Source organism: Cannabis sativa, chromosome 5, assembly GCF_029168945.1.
Source record: "Cannabis sativa cultivar Pink pepper isolate KNU-18-1 chromosome 5, ASM2916894v1, whole genome shotgun sequence".
Lineage (NCBI taxonomy): Eukaryota > Viridiplantae > Streptophyta > Magnoliopsida > Rosales > Cannabaceae > Cannabis > Cannabis sativa.
Genome location: NC_083605.1, coordinates 76,515,450 through 76,541,834, shown reverse-complemented (window position 1 = coordinate 76,541,834; position 26,385 = coordinate 76,515,450). Strand labels below are relative to the sequence as shown.

The 26,385-nt window shown below is 29.4% G+C and overlaps 3 protein-coding genes across 6 annotated transcripts; 2 read left to right on the top strand and 1 right to left on the bottom strand.

Annotated features, from left to right (window-relative positions):
- The first annotated feature begins 1,878 nt into the window (after window positions 1–1,878).
- Window positions 1,879–8,232, top strand: LOC115715608 (granule-bound starch synthase 1, chloroplastic/amyloplastic). Of its 3 annotated transcripts, XM_030644250.2 has the most exons (15): window positions 1,911–2,014; window positions 2,167–2,208; window positions 2,289–2,665; window positions 2,759–2,839; window positions 2,915–3,013; window positions 3,106–3,195; window positions 3,730–3,793; window positions 3,900–4,000; window positions 4,082–4,191; window positions 4,963–5,206; window positions 6,030–6,206; window positions 6,297–6,488; window positions 7,200–7,286; window positions 7,501–7,629; window positions 7,854–8,232. In XM_030644250.2, exons 3-15 carry the CDS (start codon window positions 2,309–2,311, stop codon window positions 7,968–7,970), a joined length of 1,848 nt encoding a protein of 615 aa, XP_030500110.2. In that variant the 5' UTR covers window positions 1,911–2,014; window positions 2,167–2,208; window positions 2,289–2,308; the 3' UTR covers window positions 7,971–8,232. The 3 variants fall into 3 exon arrangements, with proteins under 3 accessions (XP_030500111.2, XP_030500110.2, XP_030500109.2); XM_030644251.2 differs by lacking the exon at window positions 2,167–2,208 and having other exon boundaries at window positions 1,879–2,014; XM_030644249.2 differs by having other exon boundaries at window positions 1,928–2,208.
- A 6,460-nt stretch (window positions 8,233–14,692) lies between these two features.
- LOC115715610 (glucan endo-1,3-beta-glucosidase 11) lies at window positions 14,693–18,113 on the top strand. 2 transcript variants are annotated; one of them, XR_009688038.1, is made up of 4 exons: window positions 14,693–15,171; window positions 15,249–16,384; window positions 17,131–17,317; window positions 17,857–18,113. XR_009688038.1 is itself a non-coding variant. In XM_061116241.1 (3 exons), the coding sequence occupies exons 1-3, from the start codon at window positions 15,117–15,119 to the stop codon at window positions 17,200–17,202; spliced, it is 1,263 nt and encodes a 420-aa protein (XP_060972224.1). In that variant the 5' UTR covers window positions 14,831–15,116; the 3' UTR covers window positions 17,203–17,592. The 2 variants fall into 2 exon arrangements, 1 of the variants encoding a protein (XP_060972224.1); XM_061116241.1 differs by lacking the exon at window positions 17,857–18,113 and having other exon boundaries at window positions 14,831–15,171; window positions 17,131–17,592.
- Window positions 18,114–18,166: 53 nt separating this feature from the next.
- Window positions 18,167–25,393, bottom strand: LOC115715607 (ubiquitin carboxyl-terminal hydrolase 9). Its single transcript, XM_030644248.2, has 14 exons — window positions 25,202–25,393; window positions 24,854–25,032; window positions 23,239–23,493; window positions 22,868–23,012; window positions 22,178–22,237; window positions 21,979–22,074; window positions 21,383–21,775; window positions 21,133–21,273; window positions 20,779–20,949; window positions 20,398–20,655; window positions 20,154–20,302; window positions 19,263–19,805; window positions 18,896–19,166; window positions 18,167–18,801 (listed from the first exon to the last, which is right to left on the bottom strand). The coding sequence occupies exons 2-14, from the start codon at window positions 25,003–25,005 to the stop codon at window positions 18,625–18,627; spliced, it is 2,811 nt and encodes a 936-aa protein (XP_030500108.2). The 5' UTR covers window positions 25,006–25,032; window positions 25,202–25,393; the 3' UTR covers window positions 18,167–18,624.
- Window positions 25,394–26,385: the final 992 nt, after the last annotated feature.

Sequence of the window (26,385 nt, the reverse complement as noted above, 5' to 3'; positions counted from 1 at the left end):
TTTATAAGTATGTGATATAATAAGCTTAAATTGTATTTGTTAGAAAGTTAAATTATTATGAACTACTCACAAATTATAACAACATACATTATAAACTCCAATTTTTTACTGTTTTACTTTCAAAGCATTTTTTTGCATTTTTACGATATTTATAAAAATAACACAAAAATAATAAAAATAATATTTAAACAACAATAAAAAATAACATACAAATAATAAAAAAATAAACGACAAATAAATAAAAGTACAATATAAAAATATATTAAAAAACTATATTTTCTGTGAATAAAATCATAAATATTATGAAAAAATTTAAAATTCTATATAACCATATTTTTGAATAATGGTGAAATGGTTATATAGTGAAATAATATTCCATATAACCATTTTATTTATTATTATTATTGTTATTATTATTATGATAACTCTAGTTGAATTGATTTAAGATTTTTATTATATAGGATTGCTCTCTTATTTTTCAATAAAATGGTTTAATTATGCATAAGTTTAGAATGTTTAAAAACTTGTTGAAGAATTATTAGAAACTGAAAATTGTATTTTTACAAATGTAAATATATATTTTTTTAATAATAGTAATAAAATTGTAGGGATATGATTTTGTCCTGTGATGTACTTTTGTCCCGTTATTGTACTTTTACAGAATTGTAATTCGTGATGTACATTAGATGGTCTCAGGATATATTTATACTTTTTAATCCTAATTACCCCAGATCAATCTCAACCGTCAGATCAAATAACTCCCTTATCTGACGGCTGTCGTACATCACGAATTACAATCCGTGAAAGTACAATAACGAGACAAAATCATATCCCTAAAATTGTAATTGTAAATATACTTGCAGTAACAGAACAGAAATAGAAAATTAATTAGGCAGAATTTAGAAACTTACACAAGAGAATGAAATCAATTAATAAAGTATCAAAGATTACAAAAATAATTGACTTAATATATAAATTTAGACTTTCTCTAATAATTTATCACAACCCTTTGTAATCCACATTGCAAATCTGATCTCTGAACCACACAAAGTAGTGAATTTTCTTCAACTATTGATGTGTGTTTACTTCCTCTCAAAGTAAGACTTAAACAAATTTTTTTCCAAAAATATATGCTCACTTCTTTACGAAATGAGACTTCAAAAAGTCTTCTCCCAAAGATCCACACTTGTTCAAAGCTTCCATTCAACATATTCTATGAATAGTACGAGATCATAATAAGAAAATTAAAAATTTTATAAATGTAACACTCTTCTCACAAAAATAGATATAAAAATATGATACTATAAGAGATAAAAAATATTTGAGTAATCTCTATACCCGATTTATATAATATAGAAACATAAAAACAATCACAAACACGTTTTCAAAGTTCTACAAGACTTTTTTAAAGAAAATCGTTGATTTACTATATCAAATTTTGATTCTAGTGCCGCAAAGAAGAAAATAAAAGTTATTTAATTTGCTATATACATACCAAAAACTAAATTAACATTTAAAGAAAAACAAATCATATTTTTAAAAAATAAGCAACTTTCCATAAAAAAAATTCTTAACAAGTTTCCTAAAAGCTGTAAATACATCTCTTCTTAAAGAAAAAGAGCAATCAAACTCATAAAATTAACACAAGAAAATTTATTTTAATTACATAATAAATTAAATTAACACAAAATTTCACATTTTTATGTTTGGATGAATGTGTGACCGCTAATTCCAGTATATTCGAATCATGGAAGCCACGTGTCCCTTAAGAAACTCACGCACGTGATACGAAACAGAAAAGTTTATCGTACCAGACCTTGAACTGCCCAAAGAAAAAGACACCTCATCCTCTGAGAAAACGACACGTGTCATCGCACGACAATCTAATACTACAAAGAACTGTCAACTCGCCCGAGTTATATAACTCAGCTGACCTCTTTCTTCAACTGAGTCACCACTCTCAACGCACTCGTTACTCGTTAGCTCTTCTTCTTCTTCTTCTCAACAATTTATAGTAAGTCAAACTCGTTAAAGTTTCTTCTTTCCTTTTCATTTGACTAACCGAATTCAGATATTTTCTCCGATTAGTTTTCGGTTTCCGCTACTTTCTTATTTTCTTCCTTTAAATTTGGAGCTAACGTACTATCTATCTGTTTCTCATTTGAGTTTTCGAGAGATTTTCTTCTCCAAAGCTTCGATTTTTAGCTGGTGGGTATTGTTTACAGCTAATGATCTCTGAGAATATTACAGAGTTTTTTCTAAAACTGATTTTCTTTTTCTTTTTACAGAGCTAGCTTCGCCGGAAAAAATGGCGACGATCACAGCTTCAAGTTTTGTGTCAAGAACTTCTTCTAGTGTCGCCGGCCATGGAAGTTCGGGATCGGAGACTAAGGCGAATTTGGCTCAGAAGAATTACCAAACAATGACTCACAATGGATTAAGATCTCTGAACAATCTGGGTATGTTAAAGTTTCGATCTTTACAAACTCCGGCGACCGGTAAAGCTATGAAAAAAGTTGAGAAGACTGAGAAAAACGACAAGTCGTTTGGGAAAATTGTTTGTGGGAAAGGAATGTCGTTGGTGTTTGTTTCGGCTGAGGTTGGTCCATGGTCTAAAACTGGTGGACTTGGTGATGTTCTTGGTGGTCTTCCTCCGGCCATGGCTGTAAGTTTATAAGTTCTTTAAAAAAAAAAAAAACAGAGCTTTTTTTGTTGGATGGATCATGTGTTTTTTGATAGTGAAAGTTTTGATTTTTAGGCAAATGGGCATAGAGTTATGACGATTTCACCACGATATGATCAGTACAAGGATGCATGGGACACTTCTGTTCTTGCTGATGTAAGTTATATTTTCTGTTTGTTTCTCGAGAAAGTTGGTTAAGAAAATAAAGTGATTATTTGATTAAAATTGCAGATTAAAGTTGGTGACAGAGTTGAAACAGTTGGATTCTTTCATTGTCATAAACGAGGAGTTGATAGAGTGTTTGTGGATCATCCCTGGTTTCTTGAGAAGGTATAATTTGAGCTTAATTAATTTAGTTTTGATTAATTAATTAGTGTTTTTAGGTTTGGATTAGTGTATTTAATTAATGATGATTAAAACAGGTATGGGGTAAAACTGGATCTAAAATCTATGGCCCTATCACTGGAAAAGATTACAAGGATAACCAATTACGCTTCAGTTTGTTGTGCCTTGTAAGTTTATTATTATTATTAATACTAGTGTTCCTTAATTTATTATTTTTCTAAAGCCAATAATAATAATAATATTAATAATATTAGTGTAATATTCACACAGAACCATTTTTTTCTTTTCTTTTTTGGTGTAAATTAAAATTAGACTAATTTTTATTATGGTTTTTAAAGTATAAGTTTGTAAAAATATGATTTTTTTTTTTTTTTAAAAAAAAGTTATTTTAGAGAATTTTTAGAAAAAATAAAAATTATGAGAAAACCATCATAAGGTACCTAATTACTCTTTATAGTATCTGGTTACCCAAAAATATATGGTTACTCTTACTTGATTTTTTTATATTTTTTAATTTTTTTCTCAATTTTCTCGTTAAATAATCTTTTTTATTGAAAAAAAATATATTTTTATACAAAAAAAAATATAAAAAAGTCATAAAATTTTTAAATTCTCCTTAAAACTATAGGAAAAAGTTTCTAAGTAAAATATATGGTTTTTTATATTTTGTTTATGATTTTTAAGTTAATTTTGGTTTTCAGGCAGCTTTAGAGGCTCCAAGGATTCTAAATCTGGACAATAATGAATATTATTCTGGACCTTATGGTATTGGGCATATTTCTTTAAATAAAAAATAGACCATTTTATTTAATAAGAAAAATAAGTAATTAAAAATCATTCCTTTTAAACTCATAATAATTTCATGTTGCAGGAGAGGATGTTGTGTTCATTGCTAATGATTGGCACACTGCTCTTCTTCCATGTTACCTTAAATCTGTATACCAACCTAAGGGAATTTACAAAAATGCCAAGGTAATTAGTGATTAATTATTCATCTTTTAATTCATCATTAATTAAAATAAATTGATTAATTCTTTCTTTATTATAATATAGGTTACATTCTGCATCCATAATATAGCCTACCAAGGAAGATTTGGCTTTACAGATTTCTCACTTCTCAATTTACCTGATCACTTCAAGAGTTCTTTCGACTTCATTGACGGGTACGTACATATTTTCTTAAGAGTCATATCATTGTTGGTGCAATTAAGTATTGAGTCTTACATGTTTTAATTTAATGAGAAATGCTAAAAAACACTACACTGAAGGTGTTATATCGGTATTGGTGGAATTGAGTATTAAGTCGTACCTAATTCAATTTAAGGGTAAATAGTGACATAAGTACCTAAAGTTTTAAGTTTGTAAGCGGCATAAGTACACAATATTTGTAAAACTGTAATTTTCCGTTAGTTTTGTCAGTACAGACTCTGTTTTAAATTCATTACACTTAGAAGTATCTGATACTACATGTTTCTGTCTAGACCTAATGATCTAGAATTTAGACCTTATATGTAGCCTGTTTAAGAAAATAACAGAGTTTGTACTGACAAAATTATAGAAAAATTGCAGTTTTACAAACATTGAATACTTATGCCGTTAAAAATAAACATCGAGATTATCCTACTTACAAACTTAAAACTTTAAGTACTTATACCGCTATTTAACTTTCAATTTATTAGTTGTTATAAAATTTCACTAACCATTTATAAGATATCACGTTAAAATAGTGTTAGACACCACCATAGTTACTTAATAACAATACTCCTTTTGTTTAGAACTCTAATAAGGTGTCTAGATGTCTAGAAGGTTAAAAAATATATCACTTTATTTTGCGAATTTTACACTTTGATGTTGTTAGTTTTGCAAATTCATCTCATACTTTTCTAACATGTATATTTGAGTATGCATATCTAAGTATTTTTGTTTTAATTAAGGTACGAGAAGCCTGTTAAGGGAAGAAAGATAAACTGGATGAAAGGTGGAATACTTGAATCAGACAGAGTTGTAACTGTGAGTCCTTACTATGCAAAAGAACTCATTTCAGGAGAAGACAGAGGTTGTGAATTAGATAACATAATTCGAAACACTGGTATTACTGGTATTGTAAATGGTATGGATGATCAAGAATGGAATCCCTCCACTGATAAATACCTCGCAATCAAATACGATGTCAATACTGTAAGATCCTAAGATTTATTTTTACTTAAGTTATTATGTTTGTAGTACTTAAATATCTAAGTTATGTTTTTTTAGCATAGAAAGTACTTAAATTATTATGTTTATAACACTTAAGCGTCTAAATTGTTTTGTTAACGGGCCAAAGTACTCAAATTGATCAGATACTTAACGCTGCTTTAAAAATAATTTGGATACTATAGTGTCACAAACATATTTGGGGCTTGCGTCCTAGGTTTGGGGTCTAAGTCTGGGTGTGAATTTCAAAGCGGGGTAAGTTGAAAAATGCCTCTTTTATTCCTCAATTAATCAAATTTACCTCTAATTTTATATTTATTTGAAACATGCCTCTTTTTATATGTATTGTACCCAAAATACCCTTACATAAGAGAATCACATGGAGAGTATCTTGAAGTGACAAGGGCAAAATTGGTACAATGTTTAAAAAAGGAGGTAAAAATGATAGATTTTAAAAAAGAAGGTAAAAATAAAAGAGGACAATATAAAAAGGGCATAGAGTGTAATTTCCTCTTTCAAAGCTTGGGGTTCGGGTCAGGGGTCAGGAATAATTCAAGGTTTATGGCGGATTTAGGTTCGGGATCTGAGAGTGGGATTTGGGTCCGAGGCAAATCTAGGTCTAGAGTTTGGGTTCAGGTTAGAGGTCAGCAAACATAACTACTTTAGTATTTTCGCCGTTAATTGATAATTTAAATATTTAAGTGCTATAAAGATAATAATTTAGGTACTTTCTCCACAAATATCTCTTTTTTTGAACACGAGATTCTATTAGATTCTGATTCTTTTTTTCATTATTTTTGAATATTAGGTGTTTGATGCAAAGCCTGTATTAAAAGAAACTCTACAAGCAGAAGTTGGGTTACCTGTGGACACCAAAATACCAGTGATATGTTTTGTTGGTAGATTAGAAGAACAAAAAGGTCCAGATATTCTTGTGGAAGCCATTGATCAAATCATTGATGAAGATGTTCAAATAATCATTCTTGTAAGTGCATAATAATCATTATTACTTTTACTTACCATTTAGAATGAAAAAAAAAAAGAAGAAGAATTAATGAATTGATTTTGTTTCCAGGGAACTGGGAAAAAGTATTTGGAGAAAATGATTGTTGAAGTAGAGAAGAAATATCCTAAGAAAGTTAGAGCCATAACAAAATTCAATGTCCCATTGGCTCATGTAATGATTGCAGGTTCTGATTTTATTGCCATTCCAAGTAGATTTGAGCCTTGTGGTCTTATTCAACTTCAAGCTATGAGAAATGGAACAGTAAGCACTACACAAAACTTTATTGTTCATCTTTTTGGAAAATTTTATTGTGTATCAACTTTGTACTTTTAATCAGTGACGGACTCAGAATTTTTACTGTGTGGGGGCTTATTTATCATTCAAAAATATTTATACCTATATTATAATCATTCTTACAAAATTTATTTAATTTTATGGGGACTTTTTCTACGATTTTGATTTATAATTATCAAATTTAAAAAATTAAATGTAATTTTTTAAAAAGTAATATTTTTATTAGTGGGACTATAGCCCCCAAACTAATACACTTGGGTCCGTCCCTGCTTTTAATATCTAAATAGCTATAAACTTAATTTTAAAAATACAGTAATTTGCGGTCAAACTATCTAAATTGTAAGGTTTGGTACGATCAACTTTCTGAACTGAAATTTTAGGAGCAAAATTCTTTAAATTTCAATTCTATTTTGGTCTCTACTTTTTTATTCGCTCTGCTCTGTTAGGTGCTAAAGTAAATTGTTATTGTGTACACAAGTATATTTATTTAAAACATTAAAGTTCAAACTATTTAAATTCTGTATTGTAAATTATGCTGAATTTTTTAAATATTGAGATTACAATTGTTCACGTATCAAAAACACGAATGTGGACCGTAAAAGCACCCAACTTTTTAATTTTCTTTAATTAAATTATCTCTTTTTGAGCTCGATTAATGATAATTAATTGATATTACAGATTCCTTGTGTTGCCTCAACTGGTGGACTTGTTGACACTGTCAAGGAAGGCTTTACTGGTTTCCAAATGGGATCTTTCAATGTTGAAGTAAGTTCTTAATTATGATTTTAAAATCATTTGATTTATATCTAAAATAGCTGAAATAGCATAATTAAGATAAATACAGCTCAAACTAATATGTTATATTAAATATTTTATTTTAATTAAGTTATTAATAAGACTAATTACCGATATTTTGCTACGAACATAAGAATTATTATGAGTTAAATTCAAGAAAAAGTGTTGATTGTATTTTTTTCAGTGTGAGAAAATTGATCCAATTGATGTGAGTGCTGTGGCTAAAACAATCAAGAGAGCTCTAACAACATATGGTACTCCTCTTATGAAAGAGATGATCCAAAATTGCATGGCACAAGATCTTTCATGGAAGGTTAGTACTACTAGTACATTAATTACAATGTCAACTTTAAATTAAGACGGGCTAAGCCTGCATCTAAGATCCATCCATCTTAAAAATCTAAATAAAAAAAAATATCTTAAAAAATGTATATTTTTTAAATAATTTTGAACTCGGAGCCGCTCCAATTAATTACATCTATATATCTATATACATATATTTAAGACTTTGTTAAATGGATGATGTTATAATAATAGGGACCTGCAAAGCAATGGGAAAAGTTGTTGCTGAGTTTGGAAGTTGCTGGAAGTGAAGCTGGAATTGATGGTGAAGAAATTGCTCCTATGGCCAAGGAGAATCTTCCTACACCCTAATCAACCTAAACCATATCATATTATAAGTTAATTATTAAGTGTTTTGTTTTGCAACTATAGTTTAGTACTAGTAATAGTATTTATATTAGCTAAGTACTATGATTATTTTGAAGACTAATTATTACATTATCAACTCTCAAGAGGGTTTTGTTTAATTTTGTTTTTCTTTTCACTTCTTTCTGCCCTGTTTTTTTATGAGATCAGTATTATGTGATGTAAGTAAATAATAAAAATTCTTCTAAATAAAATTTGTCTTTCCAAATTTCTCTCCACAAATTTGGTCTTTAATTAGGGTAATGTTGCCCATGACCCTCAAAATAACAAAAAATCTTACTTTTAGTTACAATAAAATTTGTGACTAATTATAAATCATCATTCATGTGTTGTGACTAAAAGGTTCGTTGCTAAATATATTAGTCACAAAATCATAATTTGTTATAACTAAATGTGTTTTTAATCACAATACTTATTTTAACTAAAATTAAATTAGTGACAACTTGTATTTAAATGCTATATTTTAATTACAAATAACTTTTTGTTTAGTCACGAAAAATTTATTTTGGGACAAAAAAAATGTAACTAAAGGTGTTAATTTTTGTAGTGAAGCCCTAGAGGACTCTCAACCTCTTTGTCTTTAAAGATTTTTTTTTCTTTGTTATTTTTTCAATATTAGTCCATAAGATCTCTCAAAAAATTTGCTAGAGACAGATTTAATTCTTTTCTGATTACAGTATTGTGGTTCATCCCAAGCCTTCTAAATCACATGTTATATTTGGATTGGTCGGAAAGTCTATTTTTGTAGTCTTCTAAACTAATTCAAAAGCGCCATAATTTGGAAGACTCGAGCTTGATCGATGAACTGCATATCCATTATGATTGTTAGTAGCAAATAGTATTTTGAAATGAGTGGTGGAAGAAGATTGATTGAATAAGGAATAGAGCACCGTCCACGTTTATTGAAAACTATTTAATTTATTGATTCTTTTGAAGAAGAAGTGTGTTTTTGTGTGCACATTTGTTTATAAGAGACATTGATTTGAACGCTAGCTATAGTTTGTAATGGTTTCACATGAAATATATGATTATATTCATTCAAATTAATAATATATATACATGTGTCTTTACACGTGAAGAAGAATATTTTAATTACAAACAACTTAAATTGGTTTAAAATTAAAATAATAATAGAATAATTCACAATGTAGATACTTAAGTTTAATTGTCGGTTGCAGATAAGTATCTATGTTTAATTTTTTAATAGTAATAATACTTAAATTATATTTTTAAAACTTGCGAAATTGTCTACCTATTAAGAGTAAAGTTATTATTTACTGTCAAAATTAATTTTTAAATAATAATAAAAAATTAATGACTTTGATTAATTAGAGAATGTACGTAATAATTGACTTGACACTTAACGACCAAGTACTTATGGAAGTTTTGGAAATATAACTTAAGTATTACTACCATCTAAAATTAAACTTAAATATTTATTTACAAGTGAAAATTAAACTTAAATATTTATAACACAAATTACTAATAATAATAACAATAAAATGGAAATCTTAAGAAACTTATAAAATCAAAATTTAGCTTCATAAGTATGTAATTAACTAACTTATATTAATGTGGATATGGAGCTAACATACTCAAAATCATATCTAGGTCCAAGCATGGTCAAGTTTGGGTTAAAGCGGGTTAGACCCGCGTTTAGGGCTCACTCAATCCAAGAGTTTAAAAAAATAATTTTCATTTAAAATTATATATATTGTTGGAACTTTGTATGAAATATGTAAAAATAGAAAAGTGAAGTGTGTGAGTAGGAGTCCCACATGAGATAGAAACACTACATTTTAAGTGTATATCTAGTGCAAGTTTGAGATATGGGTTTGGGCCCCAAGGGGTACCCAGTTTTGCGCGCATGGGTGAGGACTCACACACTGGACCACCACACGCGCGCCGCCGTCCGTCCGTCCGTCCGCGCCGGGCCGGGTTGGCGGGTGAGGTGTCACTTTATTTTTTGAAGAAAAAATTATTTAATTAAATAAAGATTTAATTAATTTATTAATTAATTTTAACACGTGATCAGAAGAGGTAAAACGCGATCAGTCAATGATCCGCCTTTTCCTCCCACGATCCAACTCCACCCACGAACGATAATATTACCGTTTTTTCTTGGATCGACTTCTATATAAGTCGTATCAGAACAACGTAAGAATACATCTTTTCTATATTAAAAAAAAAAATCTTTTCTTTCTTTACGATTTTTCTGAGAGCAAACAGTAGGGTGTTACAGAGCGATACAGTTCGGTGCAGAACGTATCGTACTTATACAGAGGCTGTTTTATCCTGGGGACGCCGTGGTTGCTAGACTGCCGTGCACACTTCGGGCAGAGCCGCGAAACGTCTTAAAGAGAGCGACATTGTCCGCGACTCAGCCAGATTATTCTATCGGTAATTCGTTCCAATTTCACTGTATTTAATTTCGGTATAACACTCGCGTTTAGGGCTCACTCAATCCAAGAGTTCAAAAAAATAATTTTCATTTAAAATTATATATATTTTTTTAGTAATTTTTAAAAATACTACATATTTTTTTTTTTAAATAAAAGTCTAATAATTCTTTTCTCCTTAGTCTAATACTACAATTATTAATGTTCATTTTCAAATTTAAATCATATATGTATTTATTTCAAAAACAATTAAATATATATGATATCATATATAATTAATAATTTTGTTGCATATTATATATTATAAAATTACCAAGATGATTCTACCAAAGTCAAAGTGAAACGAATGTTAAGATGTATATGATAAAAATAAGAGAAATAATAAGAAAAATTATGATATAATAATATGAAAATAAATGTGTATCAAAGAATTTAATATTAAAGAATATGTAGGTTGGTGGGGTCTAAATAAAGAGCTTTCAAACAAAAATGAAAGAATCAATGTCAACTCATCACTTAAAACTAATTAATAATAATAATCTATCTTCTTCTTCTTTTTAATTTTTTTATTTGTTTTTTATTTAATAAACACTCTGAAACTTATATAATTAGTTCAAAGAATTCATATATGGCTGATATGCATTACAGCCCATAATATATAATATATACATATTTAAATTTAAGATATTTAACAGGTAAGAAATTCAATTTTATTCTGTCGCTTTGCATTTATTTTATCTGATTTTATGATTTATTGAGAAAGTGACAATTTGATACGTGACATTATTATTTGGTGGTTATATAATGCCATCAATTTATATATCTTTACAGTTTGGCATTAAAATCCAATCTCATCTCATCTTTCTCTCCACCATGATTTTTTTTTTTGAAAGCATACCATGTTTTCGTCAAGTATAATTAAAAACAAGTTTATAGTGTAATATAAATATGTATTACTATATATATTGTCATTTTTTTTTTCATTTTTCTTAAATAAAAATTTATACATCTCAAAAAATAAAATAATCGATAATTATTTAGTTAAACAAATTATTTATTCATCCAAAGAAAGAATATGAACAACTAATCTATGTGTTATACCACGTTAGCCGACCAATAGTAATATTCTTAAAAATTTAGATAATGTACTTGTTACATCTTCTAACAATAATTTTAATTTTAGATCACTAAAAAAAATCTCTTAAAAAAATAGATCACAATTACTAAAGATTAGAATCAATTATATAGTACAACAAAATTCTTATCCAACGTGAAAAGCCAACTAGTGACATCGTGTAAAGACAAGTAGTAGAGTATACGTAACTCCCCTTTTAAATAATTATATTATCTATAATATATGTTATGAGCTTAATTAATAATTAATTGTTAATTAATAGAATCATTTGATGGTGAATGATATTCTCGTGTTTACAAAAGTAATAATATATATTATTATTAGACCCCACATAATTAATTAACTACTTTTCTTTAATGACATCAATACTTTCGGTGAGTAATTAGTTTGCAGCTGTTATTAATATTTATATATAAATGAAGAGTTTAATAATTAACAAATCTACAACATTATTAACTTCTTTTAATTTGTAAAATGATTAATCATTCTAGTACATATATACTAGGTATAATAATAATATCAAGTGGAATTAATTAAGTGACAAATTTTGATGAAACAAATGAAGTATATAAATTGTGAGAAGGTAAAGTTTAATTAGAAGAATTATATAGTAATGATTGTTAGGGTCGAATTTAGATTAAGGCGGATTGTGTTCTTGCTTATGGGCCTCAAAATTATATTTTTTTTTTGAAAATATAAATAATTTTTAATATTTTAAAAAAATTATATGAGCCTAATAATATTTTTTATCATTAAGCCCACAAATTTTCGGGGATGTATTTATATATTATAAGGCCAATTCTAATGGAACATTAAAATATTAAATTTGTTAAAATTTTACACTAAATTCATTTTAACCACACACTAGCTAAGTTTGTTACTAATTTTAGAGGGGTTTATTTGTAGACTGATGCTTGTCCTAGATTTATTAGTGCTTCTGTAACAGCTGATTTGATTTAAATAACATGCTTTCTTTCAAAAAAAAAAAAAAAACTTATCCTATATATAACATTGTCTATAGTGTCCCACTAATATTAGTGTGACACTATAGACTACACCAAAAATATTTTTATTAATTTTTAATATTTAAATAATATATTTATAAGTAAATTTTTTGTATTTATATTATTTGTGTTTATTTATAATATAATAAAAAAATATAATTTTAGTGTAATTTTTAGTGTTGTAATTAGAATAAAAAAAATTAATGTTAAAATTTTATTATTTTTGTGCTGATTTAACACTAAATTTAATATTTACCATTAGAAATGTCATAAGAGACCCACGAAGGAAACATGTTGTATAAAATACATATTATTTACTTTCAAAAAATATTATATATACAAATAATTAGCAGAAAATGATAGAAGATTCCAAATTTAATATGTTTAATTATGATATATATATATATAGTAGTTGTAGTTGCATGCATTAATTATATAAAAATATATAGTTGCTTGCTTACTTACACACCTAACAAAAAGCACTTGAACAAAGATTCCTCTAATTCAAACTTCTTCAACTCATATTGTATAATATTATGAGTCAATTATACGAAACCACAATTAATGTTGATAACGAAAGCTATTAGAACTAAGAATCATACAACAAAAAAATTAAAAGACACATGAGTATGTGACACAATTTTTGTCTTTTGTTTTGTGTTTTTCATTGGGTTCGTTAGGGTTAGGTGACATTGATTTGATTGTGATAATTATGACTTATAATAATATAATGACTCTTATTAATATTTAGATGGTGTTATTGATTTTTAATGTGAATGGGGATTAAGTAGTGAACATTCTATCTACAGCTTTTTTTAGTGAATAATAATTTTAGAGACCACCGAGAGATAAGTACGGCTTAATACATTGACCTTAAAATGGTTGCAAGTTGAAGCCCTTCCCACACAAGAAGAACTATGACCATCTTTATACATACCTTCTATGGCAATGATATGTGAGTGATCTTATTACTAAGGGTAACTCTAATCTTATCACGAAGGGTAACATAATAACACTATTATGTGATTTGAGTTACCTTTTGTGATGATAAGATTAGAGTCCCCTTTTGTGATAAGATCACTCAAATATCGTTGTAGAATAAAATGTGAGTAGGGATATTATACCACACACTCGATTGGCTAGTACAATTATATTATATTAATTGAAATGAATACTATGAAATTTCATTTCATGATAATGTACCGAAAGCTACCCCAACCAAAGTTTTTGGCTTTGGGCTTTGCTTCACAAATATGCTAGGCATCTTTTAATTTCAAATGATGTCGTTTTTTTTTCGACCTTTTAGTTAAAATAATGTCGTTTTTCCTTTTTATTTTTTTGTTGGTTTACAACATTACAAACAAAACAAACACAAATCCATGAAAGTTGGTGTAATTAATAAAACTTGATCACACTCATTCTCTTCTTCTTCTTCTTCTTCTTCTTTTTTGTTTGTTGTTAAATTAACAAAAAAAAAGTATCCAAAGAAAGAAGAATAGTAGTATATATAGTAGTACTATTCTATCATGTGAACATTGTCGGTCAAATAATACTCACTTGTTGTGGGCCCCACTTTTAATTCATCATCATCATCCACCATTGAATTAAATTCTTCTATTCTATTATTGAATTGATGATCAAAATCAAATATAATAATCAATATACATACGACAAAATATCTTCTCTTACTCTTTTTAAACAAACAAGCAAACAATAATAACACTACTTGTCTAACAATAACACTTTATTAATAAATATTACATACTAGTAAGTAACGACTATTTTTGAGTTAGAGTTGAGTTAGAAAACGCAGCCTTCAAATCCAAATATCTTCATATTAATCTTCATCATCAAGCTTAACCATTTATTATTAGATTAATAAAATCTACTAAAACAAAATATGTATATCAATAATTTATGGTATAAATACATAAATTTAATTTTTAATTTAAAATAAATATTTAAGTTTGATTATTAATTACAAATAAATATTTAAATTATAATTTTAAAATATTTATAAGTACCAAACAGTTAAATATCAAATAAATTAACATGTTAAACGTAAATAATAACTACAGCTATCTATAAAAATTATAAATTTATAAGAATATCTTCAGTAAAAATTATCCATTAAAATGATTTGGTACATGTATATTTTAACAATTATAAATATTACCACCAAAAAATACTCAAACTTAACTAGTTATTTACAAGTATTTATCTAACAAGTTACACTATAGACATAAATGGTTTAAAATATCAAATTGCCATTTTCATTTTCACACACATTATCATCATCATCATCATCTTAAAAATATCATCCTCGACTTCACCACACACACATACCCTTATCACTTTCTCTCTCTCTCTCTCTCTCTCTCTCTCTCTCTCTCTCTCTTAATTGTCCTTTTTCTTTAAAAAGAATCACTAGTGCATTTACTCTCTCTCTCTCTCTCCTCTTTATCTCTCTAACCTGAAACTGAAAAAAGCTTCAACCTTTCAACCACTCACTTACTTCCATCTCCGGCCAAAAAAACTTCATTCAACCAACAAAATGAGAATTAAAAAAATGGATCTTCATCACAAACTCAGCTTCATAATCTCAACAAGTAAGTATCTAAAAATCTCATCTTTTTTCCATTTTCTGTTTTTGGGTTTTTCTAATTAACATCTTTTCTGTTCAAAGTTCTCATCTTTATCCCATTACCGGCAAATTCACTGGGAGTAAACTACGGCCAAATCGCAAACAACCTCCCATCCCCAAACGACGTCGTTCCACTGGTCAAATCCCTCGGAGCAACCAAAATCAAACTCTACGACGCAGATTCAAGAGTCCTTAAAGCTTTCGCAAACTCAGGAATCGAAATCATGGTCGGATTAGGCAATGAGTACTTAACAAAAGTTCAAGATCCAAACTTTGCTAAAGATTGGGTCAAATCAAATGTCCAATGTTATCTTCCGGCCACTAAAATCACAGCCATTTTTGTCGGTAATGAAGTTCTCACCTTTAACGATTCTTCACTCACAAACAACTTACTTCCGGCAATGGAGAGTGTTCACTCAGCTGTTACAGATCTAAACCTCGATAAACAAGTAACAGTCACAACAACTCATTCCTTAGCCGTATTAGAATCCTCGTACCCACCATCCGCCGGAATATTCCGTAAAGATCTTATTCCGGTCATTACTCCGATCTTAAACTTTCATGTTAAAATAAATTCGCCATTTTTAATCAATGCTTACCCGTATTTCGCTTACAAAGGTGACCCAAAACAAATCCCATTAGAATTCGTTCTTTTCCAATCGAATCAGGGGATTGTTGATCCTGATACCAATCTTCATTACGATAACATGTTGTTTGCTCAGATCGATGCAGTTTACTCTGCTCTAACGGCTGTTGGGTATAAGAAATTGTCCGTACATATTTCTGAAACGGGTTGGCCTTCTAAAGGTGATGAAGATGAAGCCGGAGCTACGCCGGAAAATGCTAAAAAGTATAATGGGAATCTTTTGAAGATTATTAGTCAGAAAAAAGGAACTCCCATGAGACCAAGTTGTGATCTTAATATTTATGTTTTTGCTTTGTTTAATGAGAATATGAAACCTGGTCCGACTTCGGAGAGGAATTATGGACTGTTTAAACCTGATGGGACTCCCGTTTATTCACTTGGGATTACTAAGAGTAGTAGTACTTCTTCTTCCTCGGGAAATAGCTCCGGTTCTGGTTCCGGTGGGTACTCTCCGATTAGCTCTGGTTATTTTCCGTCGAGTTCCAACTCTTCTAGTGCTGGGTATTTGTCCATTTCCTCTGCTCCGCTTCCGGTGAGTCTTTTTTTTTTTCGCCATTTTTTGAAAATTTATTAATTGAATTATCATATAAGTTTTCAATTTTGTGACATTACAGAATTTTTATGGGGATATTTAGATAGAGCACTGAGCACTCTTTTTTTAATTTTTTATATTTTAAGTTAAATTGATTTTTTTTTTTACATTTTTACCTTGTTTCATACCTGAAAAATAGATTAAAGACTATTTTTTAAAAAAAATATAAAATTTTTTTTTGAGTGCTGTCTAATACCAATATTATATCAATATTATTTAGTATAATAATTTTTGGAAAATATATTACCTCTTAAAAGTACTATATACCACTAGTGGTTACTATGAATGTTTATAAAATTTAATACAAATATTGTTTCCCCTCACTAAAATTAATAAAATATTGTTTTTGCCATTTTTGCATATATTGAAAGTTAATATAAATATCCAAAAATTCAACTTTAGTGACATTACCAATTTTTTTTTTCTTTGTCTTATTATCGTCATATTGATAAGATTTCTATTATATTGTTATGGTCATTTCATGGCCACCGTCGTTATCAAACTAAACTATATTATTTTGTCATTTTTAGCTTTTACAGTGTTTGGTTTAAGACATTTTTGAAATTTAATAGGCCTAATGTTGTTACCCAAATTCTTGTTGATATAATAAGATTTATGAATCATTTTCATGGCTATCTTTATCAGAGACTAAAAGTAGTAGTGATAAATTTTTACACTATTTTCAGGACAAAGAGAGGTTGATTTTGGTGAAGATGATGATGGTGACTTTGTTGATGTTTTTCATTGGTTTACTTTGAAGAAGTGTGGCAACAAAGGCTTGAATTTGATTATTAGGTAGTGGGCGTTAGAAAAGTATGGAGCTGTGGAAAAAATAGTGTGATAAAACAGAGGCGACTTGGGAAGTAGGGAAAGGTAATAATATAAAGAAAGAAAAGTTTATATTCCTTTCTTTGTACGCCATTATTATTTTTTGGAATCATTATCATTATCATGATGACGATGATCTTTAGGCTTAGGCATATGCTTCATCCGACAAACTGCATATTTTTTTGGCATAGAGTTACCAAAATATCCATCTCTATAAGACCATCTCAAATTGGAGTTGCCCTTGAGTGGTCTTTGCTTCCCATATGTGTGGTTTAATTCTTGAGATCACTTTTATATAAAATGTTACTAATGTTGTACTTTAGGCTCATCTAGTTCAGAGGCAAAATAATTTTTTCTTTTTTACTGATATACTAAATTTTAGAGTCGGTCAATATAAGTTGACTACATGTGAAGTGAGATTATGGTAGATAACTTTTAGAATTACCAGCCATTATAGTAATTTTTTTATAAGGAAAGATGCTAAATTTTATGTGGATGAGAAAAAAAGAAGTAATATTTTAAAATAACTTGTGTGCTTTTAATAACTAAAATGTTAACATGTTCATTATTTTTTACTTTTGCAGGATATCTTAATAGGAATAATAGCAATAATAATAATAATATTAAGATTATTAGCTGTTCTTGCTGCTGAGGAGCTTTTGTTAAGAGAGACATTGATCACAGATTCATAATTTAGTGTTAGCTTAGATGATTTGCTATTTTCTTTATTTTCATCTCTTAAATTAATGATTGTATTTTGTACCATTATTATTGTTATTATTCATTTTATAGTGAACAGTGTTAGTCACTGCATCAATAAATATTTCAGATATTGCTTTAACTTCCTAGGACTCTTTTAAACATGAAACTCAGTTGGTCATTGCAAAAAATGTATTAAGTCAAATTATAATCTCTATTTAAAGGACCATTATTACTATTGATTACATTACAGACTCAATAATTTTGAAATAACAATAGTAAAATCTACCAGAAGTAAAAATGACTAAAAATCTAAGTAGCCAGTAAACAACAACAACAATAATAATTCTTATAAGTAGTAGATCAAATATAAAAGAATATAATAATAACAGAATGTCCAATCCAAAAAAGGGGCTCCAAGCTGCAATGAATATATATATAGCTCCTAGTAGTTTTACCGATTTAACCAACTTTTTGTTCAGCTTGAAGGTTGAAATAATACCCGACCCGACCCGAAATATAATGTTCAAAATGCAGTAGGGTTTTTGCTCTTGATTGATTGATGATGATGCCTATACCAAGTTAGCTTTCGAAAGACAAGAAAAACAACTCGGGAGCGTTAAAATAGCAAAGATGGACTTTGACTTACGTTCTCAAGTGCCTGAATGAGCCTGAGATGTCTCGCTCTCGCCTGCTGTTCCTGAATTGGGTTCAGCAGTCCTTACTCTTCTATAGAATAATACATAGGCGGCCGAAGTCCTGATGTCAGCTTCATTGACGGCAGAAACATGACTATCATCGAAATGGTACCAATTGTCTTCGTCGATCAACTGCACGAACAATTTGACAGAAGAATTAAGCGATCATCATCCAGTTTAAACAACTAATTACTAGAAAGGCGAAAAAGAATAGATTTTGTTTCACCTTGGCATATGCAGTGTAGTGACCACCACCAAGACCGCCGTAATGGTTGCTAATGGCGTACAATTCGTACATGTGGTGTTTTCCATCCTCGCTTATCACGTATTTGCTCAAATCAAGATCGTGAATAGGAAAATTCACGTAAGTGTCTAGCTTGTTCTTTAGGTATCTGCTATACGAGAATCTTTTCAAGTGGAAAACAAGAATCTCGGGCAACTTCCACAAATCTAGTTTCTTGGTCGCTTGTCTATGTTCCTTGCACCCGGGGCAGTACCTATTGAAAAGAAAATGAGCAATACATCTATTAATGGCAATATATTTCGAAAGGTAAAAATATAAAAGAGTTACGAGTTTGGATTAGGTATCTCACCACATGTCATCAGGCCCCAAAGGTTCTTCCTTCAAAAACGCCTCCAAGCATGTAAACAAAGAAATAGCTTCCGGTCGAGTTTTCTTCACCGTAAACCCAGCCTTATGAACCTCGGGAAGATCCTTGAGAAAGCTGATATCATACAAGTTATGTTCTTTTTCAGTCCAGTCTAAATATACCCTTACGACTCTACTTGAATTTAATAAAGTGTCCTTCTCAATAGGCATGCAGCTCGAACTGTTCCCATCGGTAATAAAAAGTTCAAAGGACAATGCTTCACTGGATTTTGTCTCGACTTCTGCATAGTCTGTTGACAGATTCTTAGAATCATAGCTGTTTGATGGTTCTTCAATATGCTCTTTATCAAATCCATTTTCCTTGCCATTTTGGAGCTTACCCGATGGGCACGCTCTCTTCAAAGGTGACAACAATCTAGTAACAGCAGCTTCCACATCGGCTCCACGTATTGGCTCTTTCAAATAAGTAACAAAAGGGGTGCCGATAAGCTTTCCCAAACAACCCTTCACACTGTCTGATGGAGACCTGAAAAATTAAAACCCCACTATTTAAACCAGAAAATCCAGCAGAAATGTAACAAGCAGTCTGCATAGATGATTCAACACAAAATGTCTCGATACAAAAAATTAAAAAAATATCTCTCAAAAGCAGATACTATAGCCAAGTATTACCGACATCAGCTTCTTAATGAACAAGTCTCACTTATTTTGAGCGATTTATCAAAAAAGATAGGTGTTTACCAACTTCAACCTCCTAATGAACAAGTCACTTATTTTAAGCAATTTTTAAGAAAAACAGGACCGGCTAAACCTTCACAGGTTTACCAGTGCTATTTAGCTTAGCAATTCCAAGAGATTAGTGATGTAATCTTACTTTTCATGCGGTCGGTGAATTATTTCAACTCTGGATCTTCCAACAACATTTTTAGAAAGTCTATAAGCAACAATATGGTCTTCCTCCTTAATTGACCCCAATGGCTCCGAGGGGTTTTCCAAATATCGGAAAATCTTGTGATCATAAACCTGGATATTGAAATTACAGACACTCAACCACTGGAACTACAAATAAGACTATAAATATATAAATTGTAGCATATATCATTGGAAACCAAATTTACCTCGGCAAGCAGAAGAATCTCATCAGCACCCAAGCAACAAGCATTACTTAATTGTTCGCTAAGATCCTTACAGACACCTTGCTTAAGCAAACTCACAGTGTAAGGCATTGGAAGACCACTTCCATCACCGTAAAACACAGTCACTGTTATATGCCGAGTTACATTCGAAGGTAGAGGCAATGACAAATACATGAAGGGATCAAAAGTGATTGAAATCTTCCCACATGCTGGGCAAACCAGTGTCGACTTATATTGGCCCTGACCATCAACAAATAAAGATGTTAAGAGAAGAAAATACTTTTGTACCAGAACAGGAAAATTAATGGTTCAAGGAAAGATGAAATATAGCTTCCAATAAAGAAGTCTTCAATTTCCACTAACCTGGCAAACATCCACAATCAACGAGTCATTCCGTGCCCTGTGATTTTTCCAACACTCAACGGCAACTTCCTCATCTGGACGACCATCTGAATCCTTTGCTTCTATGTATGGCTTTCGTTTAACCCGATTTAAATCCTCGTGAAGTCCGTCCAACAGGAATGCAAGGAGTTCCTACGAAGAGAAAATTTTATGATGAAGCAATATAGTGATCATGAAAAATAGTAAAATCATAAATTTATATTTATATATAGTATTAATCTTTGGCATTGAAGGTATACAAACGTGATATATATAAACATCAAGACATACAAATATATTAAATAAAATTATTATAAATCAATATACAATACTTACTTGAGAATCATGCTGGTTATAGCCACTGAACTGGGGAGCAAATCGAGCTAATTTTCCCTTGAAAACACGTGGTGCAATTGTAGTTCTCCCTGAGGACCATAACTTCCTCAAAAGCTCACCAAAGGCGATTGCAAGCTCACCCTGCACAGCTACAATTTACTTTAGAAACTGTAACAGCATTACAGCTACTTAATATTGAAGTTAACCACATCAAAAAACTGGAACAAAGATAAAAAGAACCGAAACCTACATGCATTCCCAATGGATTTTCAGTATTAATCTCATCTTTGTAATCTTGCAAGAAATACTCAACGAGAGGAGGAGTGTGAACTAAACATTGCAAGGCACTGTTCATAAAGCAAGTATTTCCCAGATTCTGCAATCCTGCCAAACCTCCCCTTTCTCCTTTTGTTGACTTGTAAACATCATATCCATCATCAATATCCGAGAATGACGAACTTACAGCATTTCCCTGATATAAATTAGAACTATATCCAGATGAATGACCATTTGACATTGTAGGCCCCCCAGCAATTGTCACTGAAGACCTTGATGGTTCTATAGATACCAAAGCCAACTCGTTTCCTGTAGAATCCTTGCCCAACAAAGAACCATTGTGTACATCTGGCACCTCAAGAAGAATCTGTGCATATAAATAATTCATCAAGAGGATGTCTTCAATCATATTTAAAACTACATAAAGATTTCTTTTTTTTTTTTGTTGGGTAACTAAATTAACGTGTATAATACAGCGATTGTCAGATTTACAGCACTGAGTACATTAATACTCAAAGAAATGTTCTCTTTTGAACCAATGATTTTAATAATCTTCAACAAATTACTCACTTCTTGATCCATCTGCAAGTTTGCCTCCTCCAAAGTTTGGTTGGAACTGTTCATCTTTGAATGCTTCCGTTTATTGAAATAGTCCCAAATAAGTACCTGATATTTTACAGAAATACCAAAATTAAAAGAAGAAAAAAATTAGTTGAAAGTTAAAAATTTAAAACCATACAATAATAACAACATCCACAACAAAATTAACCTTTTCTTTTTCTACTCCACGAAGTTTACACACCCTCTCATAAAGCTCGCTTGTAGAGGTCTGAAAAAACAAAAAATAATAAACAGTAAATCTCATAGACCTTTAAACCATAAGAAAAAAATCTATTTACTTTCAAAAAAAAAATCTATTTACTTCCAAAAAAAATCTGTTTACTTTCATAAAAAAAAAAAAACTATTTGACACAAGATTTAGAAAAGCAATGGGGCTATGTTTGGTAGACAAGAAAGAAAACAAGAGACAAGGAAAATATATAAGATACATAAAGTTGGAGTGAGGGATAGATTCCATCTATCTAAATTGTTTGGTATGTAAGACTGAAATAAATTTGGTTTCTTCTAAAATAATAATATTACCCTTAAATTATTAATATACAATTCTTTTTGCTTTTATTTCCTATTCCTACTGCACAGCTTATAATTCTATTTCTTCCCACTTTTCACTCATAAACTTCTTTCCTCTCATCTCCCTTATCTTCTCTACCAAACATAGTGTAAATTGTAGCCATAGCATTGACATTAAACAAGTATAGAAAAATGCAAAGACTACAGAAGATTAGAAACCAGGAAGTGCAATGTGTGCCCTTGCCAAAAGATCAGACAATGGAAAAAAAATCATTGGAAGCGCTAGTGGTAATGATTATAGATAGTTGAGCGAAAATCACAAAATTACCTTTCTGCTTAATTTTAACACTGATTGGCTTTTGTCCCTAGAATCAATCAACTTAAGACAAAGTGGGTAAACCTCTACAAGATAATTCTTGATAAAAGTACCATGAGAAATCAATTTCCTCGGTAACGCTGGTCCTCCTTTGTACCTGATGATTTAAAGCACAAAAAATACAAATAAGTGGTGCACACAATTCATAACCTATTGCTATTTGATGCAACTCCAAAAATCATACTCATTTTACAAAACACTAAAACCCCAAAAGACCACAATACAGGTGGTACCCTTATTCAACTACCTTAGATTCTAAGAACAACTTTAGGAGACTAGCTAAATATATATGTAATAAAATAAGAGCAAAAGAAATAAAATACCAACTCAATAGTTTTTCCCAAACTAGTTGAGAAACTAGAACATAGTCTCTTCCTTCCTCCAACAATTTATGAAGCTCTAGTTCTTCACCATCATTCTCTTTGTTATTTAGAACTATATCAGAATTATCAATCGGCCCAGGTCTATCTACACTCCTTAAAGTAATAACATCCATATTTTGGGATTCAGAAGACTGCTCATCAACCAATGATTCACCCATCCCTTGCTTTGTATATCTCTGCCAGCTTGAAAACCATCTGTGCAAAATAGATAGAAGTCCAAATATCAGATAATGTATATGGGAAAATAAAACAAAACATTAAATTAGCGAGGCCGGCACAGCACAAAAACTAGTAAATGTAGATGCCAATCATCTAAGCATTCAACACTTATCAATTGTATATAAGAAGCATAGACCTTTATTTTAAATAAATTGGTAAATCTATGGAAAGGATATAGAATTAATTTTCCTAATCAGAGTTTTACCATTAGTTTTTTAACCAACAGAATGTATTTGCTAAAATTAACCAGGTGAAAGTTAGAAAGCAAAATAATCTCACTCAATTTTTGCCTAAGCAAATGATGATCACGCAGTGTAAATTATGGTCACTTGAGGGACCATGATGATTGCTTACTATAAATTTATGGTCAATGAACTACTATGATGCAAATATTATTATTCTTTTCCAGAATTAATTTACTAACAACTTCTTTATTATAATCATTTTTAATAATAATAATAATAATAACAATTGGTAGCAAGCTACCATTGTTCAATCTGAATATCTGAAGAAAAGAACAATTACATTCTGTAGGATTTACATAACGTGTTCGGTCAAATACTTGAAAATGATAAATTCTTAAAAATATTTGAAAAATAACTTTGTTGTGGCTATTGGCTAAGGAACCATATTTTACACTGACCATCCATTTCTAAATGTGAGAACAACTAGGATATTTTGCTAATTTCATTTCTTCACATTGTTATATTTGGCAAAAAAAAACGTCAAATTTGTCAAACTAATAATTCGAAATACTAAAATTTGCAAAATGACTTCACTTAATTTACTCTATGCAACCATGATGATCACGTTTTGTGACCATAATAGTTGTTTATGGTCGCACAGTGTGATTCATAGTCGTTTTTGCGACCATACAAGGCTATTTTGTTAATAAAATTTTATGTAAAGTTAGTTTGCTAATAAAAATGTTCATAGCTATTTTTACAAATTATTCATAGAAGAATAGAATATATATTGCCTCCACTTCACATAAAAGCAAAAAAAAAAACCGATGAAATTCCTAACTTGCACGAAGCAAAGAAAGATACTAAGCTTTTTCATTTAAACTAAGCTAAGAGAGCCACAATATATTCGAAAGCCTAACCTAAAAGAAAGAATATATAACAACCAGTAACTTGAAAAACATCAGATGTTGGGAGCCTAATTATATAATTAGATTATAAACAACATAAATTACGCAAGTTAAACATCTAATGGGGCAATATAAACAATACTATGTATCAATCAATACGAACAATTAATCAAAACAAACAAAGTGATATAATGTAAATCAAGAAAATTCAAAGAAACCCAAACATTAAAAAGAAAAATCTACCTATTCGAAACAACGTAGTACAAATTTCCATCCTTCAAATTCTTATCAGATTGATTAGTAAGCTCAGCAATAATCCGATTCTCTTCGTCGGGAGGAAGAGGCAAGCAACTCGCTCCATTATCAATCATGAATCCCGAATCAGGAATCGTCATGATTGAGATTCACAAAAGATAAATAATCTAAAAGAAAATAAAGTACAAAAATCAAATCAAATCAGTCAATCAGATGCACAAACAAAGATCTCACATACAAAATAGTCAAAAAAAAAAATCGTGAAATTGGCAAATGACGAAAACAGACATTGAAGAGAACATGAATCGTAGAAGAAAGAGGAATTGTAATAGTAACCTGGATTGAAGATTGAAGAGATCAATAAGAAAAGAAAACCCTAGGTGGGAAGAGGAAGAAGAAGAAGAGAGAATGTGTAACAGTCGTTTTCCTTAGGAGTTGGTTCTCTTCTTCTTCTGTGTTTCGGAACTGTAGCGACTTAATCACGCACCCATATTTATATAATAACTCATTTTTTTAATTAATTAATTAAGAGTAATTTGTGTTGTAATCAAAGATAAATATATTTGTAATTTTTTTATTAGTATATTTAAATTAATTTTTAAATAAAAATAAATATTTAATGATTTGTAATAATGTAGATGAGTCTCATTATCTATTATTTACTTTTAAAAATTAAATTTAATTATTTATCTAAATTAAATAAATTACTCATTAATTGATATTTAATTAGGATTTTTGTCTAATTTCGTTCGATTTTACTAATTCAGTAATTGTCTATGTATTAAATTATGTTTTTGAATTTTAATAATTACTAAATTGAGTATCTCAAATTATGACATGTATCCAATCGCATTTTTTGAACTCTCATTTATGTTAATCATTTTTAAATTTAATATTTTTAATATTTTAACAAAAAAATTAATTGTCTTAAAAATTCAAATGACATGACTTGATATACGTCAAAATTTAAGTAGTACTAAAAATCTTAATTTTAGTTAATTAATTATAATGAAATGAAACGACTCTCATCACAACAAAACTCTTTTTCTTTTATTTATTATTTATTTTTCAAATGATAATAATAAATGTGTTGGTGCTCTATTGGATATCTTGTCTTTTAACTAAAAATGCTCAATTTTTTTAATGCTTTTCAATTAAATAATAAATAAATGTTTTTTTTTAAGATCCAAATTGGGTGTGGCTGACATTATACGTGATCCAAAATCTCCTCATATTCCTATTATTGAAAAAGAAAAAAAAAAAAAAAAAAACCTTCAGATTCCTACTCTTACAATCTTTTTCTTTTTTGAACAAATTTATACTCTGCATATTAATATTATTTGTTTGTTATATGTAATCTTTTTCAAAATAAAAATGAAATTTATAGAGTGGTGTATAAGTTTTTACATTGCTTAAAATGAGTTTAATTTATTCAACAAACTAATTGGGTCTTGTTTTTTTCTAAAAAAAATACAATTATTATTATTTATTTAATTAATGAATGAATTGACCAAGACGAA